Source organism: Xyrauchen texanus, chromosome 13, assembly GCF_025860055.1.
Source record: "Xyrauchen texanus isolate HMW12.3.18 chromosome 13, RBS_HiC_50CHRs, whole genome shotgun sequence".
NCBI lineage: Eukaryota > Metazoa > Chordata > Actinopteri > Cypriniformes > Catostomidae > Xyrauchen > Xyrauchen texanus.
Window position 1 is genome coordinate 13,266,513 of NC_068288.1, and position 9,523 is coordinate 13,276,035.

General features: G+C 37.1%; 1 protein-coding gene across 2 annotated transcripts in view; it reads right to left on the minus strand.

Annotated features, from left to right (window-relative positions):
- Positions 1-706: 706 nt before the first annotated feature.
- LOC127654132 (inositol polyphosphate-4-phosphatase type I A-like) overlaps positions 707-9,523 on the minus strand; it is an 83,558-nt gene continuing 74,741 nt past the window's right edge. For both annotated transcript variants that reach the window (XM_052141148.1, XM_052141147.1), the window contains one exon: positions 707-3,341. In XM_052141148.1, coding sequence (XP_051997108.1) covers positions 3,209-3,341 — 133 coding nt within the window. In that variant the 3' untranslated portion in view covers positions 707-3,208. The remainder of the gene's footprint in view (positions 3,342-9,523) is intronic.

Genomic DNA, 9,523 nt, shown 5'->3' on the forward strand with positions numbered 1-9,523 from the left:
AAACTGTTCATTTACCCCAATTTGATCATAAGGAACTTGGCGGCTTGACACCCTTAGGAGAGTTGAGGTCATATATAACAGTGATTTCACCTCTGTAGCTCATTTCGGATTGGTTAAATGAATGATGTTACAGCAGACCCAGTTACAACACCCCTCTACTTATTATAAAAAGAGACACAAAATGGTTGTGAATGGTATTGTATATCACAAAAAATACATTGTAGAAATGTCACCATTTTATAGATGATTAGTGCCAGTGCTGATATAGTTTTTTCTTGGGACAACCAAACTCATTTCATTTTAAATCAAAATGGCAAACATTTTATTTCATAACAGCATATAAAATTAAATGCAGACATAGGCTAAGAACAGTGTGTGTGTGTGTGTGTGTGTGTGTGTGTGTTGTCACTAAAACTCTGGCAAATGTCGGCCTATACAATGTCCCATTTTATGCAATATTTCCTGGTCCTTTAATAGAATATGATGGAGTGGTGTAGTGGTGGTGGCATAGTGGGCTAAAGCACATAACTGTTAATCGGAAGGTTGCTGGTTTGATGCCCACAGCCAACACCATTGTGTCCTTGAGTAAGACACTGTGGCAGGGCTCTCCTCCGCCATTGGCAGCGGCTCCATCGCTCCAGGCGGTCCAGTCCCCACTCGCCTCGCAGACAGCGGCCGTTCACCACGTCCGGGCGGTCGGTCTACTCCCTCCCCCTTTGGATGGCAGCGGCGCTCCCCTGGGTGGACGGCAGTGTCGAGGACTCCGTGACGGTCATCCCTCCTCCTTCCCGGGCTTCGGCACCAGTATAAGGGGGATCAATGGGAAGGAGGTGGCTTGATAATACAAATAATATTTTAATGAATAACTTAAAAGACACAAACACACATGATGGACATGTCCGTAAACTATCTCTCTCTCCCGCACAATCCTCCACAGGAGGCATAATTAACCTGATAAGGGACCGGGGGTGTATAATCACGACCCGGCCCCGCCCTCCGCCCTGCCACAGGCACTTAACTCCAGGTTGCTCCGGAGGGATTGTCCCTGTAATAAGGGCACTGTAAGTCTCATTGGATAAAAGCGTCTGCCAAATGCATAAATGTGTGAAATGTGTTAATATACAATACTGTGTAAAAGATTTAGGCACTTGTGAAAAACTTTCAAAGTGAGGATTTCTTACAAAAATAATGGCATCAAAAGTTTTCAATAATCATTTAACGTCATACAAAGTCCAGTAAACAGAAAAAGAGCAAAATCAATGTTCGGTGTGAACACTTTTGCCTTCAAACCATCACCAATTTTCCTAGATACATCTGGACACAGTTTTTCTTGTTTGTTGGCAGACAAGATGTTACAAGCTTCTTGGAGATTTTGCCACAGTTCTTTTATTTATTGCCATCTGTTGCAGGGCTCCCTGTTCTTCTATTCTATTTGCTAAATGAATGTTTGTGAGTATGAAATGCATATTTCCTATTGACACACTAAAGTAGCAGATATAAATAACCATCTTAAGACAAATGCTTTTGGGAAACATCTTATGTGCCTAAGACTTTTGCACAGTACTGTATATATACGTAAAACCCCTGTGTAGGTTACAAATCAAATGATTATAATCATTCAAAAGCGAAGACCATATAAAATGTATAATATCTTAGTTTTTTTGGCCTCATAAATCTTTAAAATACACAAACTGGAGGTAATTTATGTGAGTGATTTTACCCCAGTCGCTATGACGATAGTTACAACACCCACTTATTATACAAATGACACAATGGATGTCAGTGGTCTTATTCTCTCTTTAATGGCATCAGATATTGATGACAGCATTTTAATACAGCACAACTCGTAATATATCTAAGAGGGCATCATAAAAGTTCAGTACCATAAAAAGAAATAAATACAAATCAATATCAATCCAAATATCTGTAAGCATAACTCTCTTAAATAATGTTTTGTAAACATACAATAATTGAAACAAGTGTAAAAAAGGTGATATGCACACAAAAGAATTACCTGTGACAAATAAAAAAATGTGCACACACGCTACGTGTAACAATCACAATTTACAGTCTAACTGTTACGTGCCAGCTGCCGTTGATACAGCATACAGGTGATTGGTATATGTAAGCAATGCACTGTCTGTGGCAAAATCTCCCTCAACATGCTGATATGGCATTCATGAATGCACTTATAACAAGTATAGCACAAAACAACATCCGTTAGAGCCAATGTACTCAAGAATATTGTGTCTAGAACCTCGGTCATTCCTCTGACAAAATAAAAGTCCCGGGAGTCGTTGCTGCCAGCAGATCACAGGGATGCACTGACCTCACTTGGCCTTAATCATTTTCTCTGTTGGTCCATAATAGAAACTTGTCAGTAGCCTAATTATGTTGCTTGAAGAGAGTCAATGGGGCATACTTTTCCTATTAGACAATCTTACGAGTTCAAGATTCTGAGAGGATGGACTGTGCATGATTAGTTTGGATAAATATAATATGTTTAAAATGGCTAAAAGCACAGAACATTTATAAAGAAACAAATGGCATGATTTATTTCCCAGCAGTTCCTTTGCTATTTAAAGGATGGAACAGGAAACCAGTGAAGTCATGCCACATGTGTCGAGACAGCAGGACCAGGCAGGACCAGGAGAAAGAAACAACAACAAATAAACAAACATTAAACAAAACACGAGCATTGCACACATGGGATATACAGAGAGGAAGAGTCAGCGAGAAGTCTAATGAGGGATTGATGATGATGTAATAGAAGGCCTATGCTTGCTAAACAACCCACTGAATGCTCTAGAAGGCCAAGAGTATGAAATAGAGCATAAACGACTAAACCTTTCATTATGCACCAAGTAAAGGACTAAAAGCCTAAACTGTGCACTACAGAGGGCCAATATGATAAATTGCAGCATGACTTCATGTAGTACAAACTCTATGTGGTCTTTACAGATATTGAGCTTGTGAAAGAGAACTAATCAGATACAGTATTGGTTAGATTTTCACTAGCTTGAAATGGAAATGTATAATACTGTCCATCAAAGCAAATTGAAAAGAGCAGATTTGACTGTTTTACTACAGCTTAGGTTGAAGAGGATGGCAATGGTACTCAACAACTGCTTCAGGTATTTTAACTTTGAGGTCTTCTACATCATGATTAGTGATCTTACAGCATTACATGAAACCACGAGTCATTTCATCAAGTCTCCACTTTTCCAAAAGTGCCATCAGGAGGTCTGTAATGTCTAGGAAAGGCCTTCAGCTGCAAAGAGTTAAAGGCATACTTGCGACATCCAACGTTCTTCGTGGTATTCTCGCGGCGGCAGCCCTCACTGGCGGGGGAAAGCGGTGCGGTTGAGTATGGAAAAGCAAGTGGGGAAAACAAACAGAAAAACAACATGAAGCTGTGTTTTGAAACCACAAGCAAAAATGAACCACAGCCACAAAAGATGACAGCACACACAGTATTTCAGCAGTGTTATGAGCATGAGTAAGATAAACACCAATAAAAATAGCATAAACATAACAACAAACAAAACACCACAAAAAGAGTCCATATAAGCCAATGACCTCTTTACTGCAACACCAACCATCAGGGTTCAAAATAAATAAATACTACTATCAATTATCTATGTATATATATATATATATATATATATATATATATATATCTATATCTCTATAATATACTATAATATTATCTATAATTCATAAACAGTGCCCCCAAAAGTATTTGGACACTTTTGGACACTTAAATCACACTTAAAAATGTCTGAAAGTCATTGCATTAGATATAAAAATAACAAACATAGGTGCAAGTTCGAGATTTTCTCCCAATTTTTGCAATGACTTTTAAGGCAACTACTGTCTCAAAGTAGTTTTTAGTAGATGTATAAATTCATACAGGTGTCCTAGAGGAGTAACCACAGTTTATAACATTAAATATGGACATGCTTCACTAATGTTTGACAACCAGAAAGTTTGAAAATGATATATATTGTTTTATAATAACTCTCTTTGTGAAATGTATACCTTAAAAAGTGTGCTTTTTATACACAAATAAATATATGTGTGTGTGTATGTATATGTACATCCATACAAACATATACATACAGTAGAGATATATATATATATATATACATACACACACACACACTGGTGGCCAAAGGTTTGGATTAATACACAGATTTTGTTGTTTTGGAAGAAAATTGGTACTTTAATTCACCAAAGTGGCATTCAGCTGATCACAAAGTATATTCAGGACATTACTGATGTAAAATAACAGCACCATCACTATTTAAAAAAAGTAATTTTTTATCATATCTGGACAGCAGCATCACTCCAACAGCTTATCCTTGAGAAATCATGATAAACTGATCATTTGATACTAGAAAATCACTTTCCATTATATCAAACACAGCTGAAAGATGTTTGGTTTGTTAAATGAAGCTTAACTTTATCTTTGTGTTTGTTTTTGAGTTGCCACAGTGTGCAACAGACTGACATGTCTTAAGGTCAATATTAGGTCAAAAATGGCAAAATTCTCCAGAAACTGGTCAGTCAATCATTGATTTGAGGAATGAAGGCTGTAAAATGCTTGAAACTGCCACAAAACTGCAGATTTCATCCAAAGGTGTAACTACAGTCTTCAAAGACAAAGCAAAACTGACTCTAACAAGAACAGAAAGAGATGTGGAAGACCAGATGTGCAACTAAACAAGAGGATAAGTACATCAGAGTCTCTAGTTTGAGAAATAGACGCCTCACATGTCCTCCGCTGACAGCTTCATTGAATTCTACCCGCTCAACACCAGTTTCATGTACAACAGTAAAGAGAAGACTCAGGAGGCCTTATGGGAAGAACTGGCAAAGAAAAAGACACTTTTGAAACAGAAAAACAAAAAGAAAAGGTTCGAGTGGGCAAAGAAACACAGACATTGGACAACAGATAATTGGAAAAGAGTGTTGCGGATCTGAACCCCATTGAGCTTATGTGGGATCAGCTAGACTGTAAGGTGTGTGAGAAGTGCCCGACAAGACAGACACATCTATGGCAAGTGCTAGAGAAAGTGTGGGGTGAAAGGTCACCTGAGTATCTGGACAAACTGACAGCTAGAATATCAAGGATCTGCAAAACTGTCATTGCTGCACGTGGAGGATGTTTTTCGGCTTGTAATAGTAATTTTTCACGTTATTAATGTCCTGAATATACGTTGTGATCAGTTGAATGCCACATTGGGGAATGAAAGTACCAATTTCTTTCCATAAGAGCAAAATCTGTACATTATTCCAAACCAGTATATATATATATATATATACACACACACATGCATTAGATATTTTTCTTATACAGCACAATTCAAAGTGTCCAAACACCTTATTGGGCTACTGTATATGGGAAAACAATTATCTATGTCCTATTGAAATCCCAAAAATGTTATTTCATTGTCTTAAAATGTTTATTCATATAAAATGTTGGTTCTTTCAAAAATGTGCTTACTCAAATCTGAACAATAAATAAACTCATTACAACATCCTTAACAAGCCTCAATTGATATAAATCAGCAGAGAATGGACTATTGTATTGGTCGAGAGTTTTAACAGTTTATCCCCTAATATTAGTCTTTCTTCAGCGTAGAGGACATATTTCATTTGACATGAATGTAATTGGGGCTGCATGTGAGGGATGGAAGTACAGCACGTTCAGGAGTGGTTCTGTTGGGATCAAGAGATTTGCATCATCATGGTGCGCTCACTCTGTATGATTACCCTTTATATGTTCAGGAGCAACATGAGGTAGAGCTATGAAATCTAGAGATCAATGCTATGATCTTATATTATTCAAATATTGCTAACAAAATATACTTAACGTATTGAAATAACATCTAAAAATGTAGATACATTACATTATAATTGGAAGAATAAAACAAGACTCTCTAAAACCAGCACAAAGCCTCAAGAAAACCATCTACTGACGTGATCCTATTCTTCAATCATGCAAACCTAACCAGTCCACGAAACATATTCACCAACACACGCCACTGATTCAAACCTCGTCTTAAAACCAATGATCAAACCTTCACAACGTAACAAACTGAGAGCTAATCTTAAATTCTATTCTTCAAACCTCTTCAGGACATTCATTATCTTCTAAAGTATGAGACCTCAAATTCAGATCAGTCGCCAAAACTTGTTCTCCAACTTAAAGAGACTTAATCAACTTCTTCAAACCGTTAGGAACATTATCCAGAGGTATGTTTCGAGTCTGGAGGTCATCTCTGGGGCTTTTAAGTAAACTGACTTCGTTTATCTAACGTCCGCAACATCAATATATTGAACCCCTTCAGCTCCGGGGAATAACTGAATATGACTTCCAAAATGGAGATATTTTGGGAACGTCAGTCAGATGAAACGCTTGTCTGTAGCCTGGCGAAGATTATTTTGTGATGGCAGCTCTGTTGCGCGTGTAAGCTGGAAAAAAGATCATATGCACTAATTTGGCACACAGAGATGAAGGATTAAACTGTGAGTCCTGTTAAATAATACAATTTCCAATCGTAACAGTGCATAATGGCACACAACATGAAGAAGGAAAGAATTCTGAAGCTTTGTAGCCTGAATATCATGACTAAAAAAAAACAAAGGGTTCATTTATATTTGGCAAAAGCAGATACATTCCATTCATCAGTCCTGCATAAGTTACTTCTAAACCGTCTAAACAGATACATCTTAAAAGGAAGGTTCCAGATCCAATGCAAGTAGAAAATCGACAGAATCGGAGGCATGCTGTTGATTACCACAGACAACTCTTTTGGGTCGTTCCTCAATTTGTGGGAACAAACTTGCATTGACAGTATGAAACTTACAAAGGAAGTCTATGTGGCAAGGTATAGCACTGGAACAAATGTTCACATACACACAGTTTCGAAAGTATGGCCAAAAGACTAAACCCATTTAATCCCGTTTGTTTTCCCAGTTTAGTGAAGACATGTATCTTCTCAGAGAGCCCAATGACACTAACTACATGCCTTTCCTAAAAATGTTCATTAAAATGAAAGTTAAAGTGTGTGGTTAAAACCAGTGGGAAATATGTGCCCTTAAAGAGGAGTCGGAAATATCCTGATTCCAAGTTCCGAGCACATGAATCACCCCGCAAAGATGCTGAAGACGTATCGCACTTTATATTTTGTGAAAGTTTGCAAATTGCCTTTCCGAATGTGCTTGTTAGCTGATTCCACGGCTAATGCAGCTATAGTTAGCATTGTCAATGATTGTATTCACGGAGACCAGATATACATATATATATATATATATATATATTAGGGATGTCGATTTAATGCGTTAATTCAGTGTGATTAATTTGACCAAAAATAACGCGTTAAAAAAAATGTACGCAATTAATCGCAATGCCCCCGGACCGTAATAAGGAAGAGTCCTGAGAAATGCAAGCTTGTAGTACCACCTGTTTACTCCAGAGGGCAGTAAGTGAAACTTCAGCTGTATGAGCAACACACAGTTTATACAGTGAAGAAACACTTCAGCAGAACAACACAAACATGCGTTACATTCTTGCATTCAAAACACTTGATGGAGCGCAAATCCGAACTAAGGGATCTCAAGATGTGTTTAAAGATTGAGTATTAAATTATATTTAGCTTGAAACAGTGACCTAAACATTTTATGTTTATGATGCAACATACCCGAGACGCGACACAAGCATGTCTGACGCAGGTGTACATTGACGGTCCTTAAACAAGCCCTCATAATAAATCTCCAACTGATTGATAAATTCACTTGTGTAATGGATTACTGTGAACTGTGTGTCAATGATTGACTCATGATCAATAATATGGTAGTAAACAATACACTGTATTCTAAAGCCGCTTTTATATTGTCTTATCAATGATTAACTCGTCTGTTAACTATGTTTAATTTTTTCATCATTATATATTGAATTATTTTTATATGAGGGGCTTTCTCATATTTAACTATATGCGATTAATTAATCGGTACACCATGTAATTAATTCGATTAAAAATGTTAATCGATTGACAGCCCTAATATATAAATATTCATACAGATATGGCTGAACTCCAGTATTTACGCTGTCAGTCATATTGGTTCTGATTTGTTGTTGCTGTAGTAACCGAAGGCACAGCCCTCTTCTGGAAAGTGGGCGGGAAGCAGCAGCTCATCTGCATTTAAAGAGACACTCACGAAAACAGCGTGTTTTTAATTCCACCCAAAAAAAGGCATTTATAACATGGTATAATAAATGATCCGTGGGGTATTTTGAGCTGAAACTTCACAGACACATTCTGGGGAAACCTGAGGCTTATTTTACATCTTATAAAAAGAGGCATAATAGGTCTCCTTTAAAACATGTTTTTACTGACTTGCAATTGTGGGGAATAAGGGAATGTTAAGCCAAGAAAATTGCATATTTCTTTTCAATTGGCTTTTTTAAATGTATTTATTGTTACAAAAAAAAATCTGAAATCTGCAATTTTATAATGCGACTCAATCAGTCGCTCTGTGGGTCTCAATTGTGACCGCCTGCATATTTATTTGTCCTGTGAGCCTGAGAAATCTTACTATAAAATGTTGTAATAGACCCTTTAAACATAATATGCAGCAACTATGGTAGTTTTACTTGCTTTCTTTTATGGAGTTTGGACACAGACGTCATCTTTCAGAGGGACACGGTACAAACAAATGCTGGCTCTGGTCATGTGACTATTTGCACCATCCCTGTAAAAATGGTCACATGGGATTGAGACAGTTCGCACTTTCATTTAAAGGTGACACTTCTATGTAAATACACAAACAAGTGTTCAAATTCCAAATGAAATGTCTGTAATTAATGTAACGGTTGAGATTAAATGAGTTTAAACACTATACTGTACATGCTAACATGATACTAGTGGGACAGAATCGCTTAGCGGTGCATAATTAACACGACCATGTTTGTTTTTTTGCTTTTATAACTTCCAATGCCCCGAAGACTTCCATGCATGCACATTTTAGGAGTGAGGGATGACAATTATTGTCTGTAGTAATCATGTCATAGATGCTGTCAATAGAACCAAGAACAATCTTGAATAATACAAAAACACAGAAATATCTGCAGATTCAAATACATGAAATCTCTATTGCCATTCACCTCCTGTCAGCTGACAGTGATAAACACGTTTCACTGATAAAGTTTTCATAGCAAACATAACTATGATGACAAGAAGTAGTTATAACTCAACTGCATATTTAGATTTCCCTGACTGAACATACAATCTTAAATGGCCATATTAAATATTCAAACTGGTGAGTGCAAACCATCATGGTGAAAGAGCAAAACCCGTCCTGCTAAACATGGGAAGACATGGACACATTCAACAGCCTAAAGTGCAGTAAACTTTTTAAGCAAGTGCGATGATAGTTGAGATTAGCTTTGGCTAGGCCATAACTTTGCACTTAGATAGAAACACATGGAAGACGTAAAAAGATCAATCACAAAAAT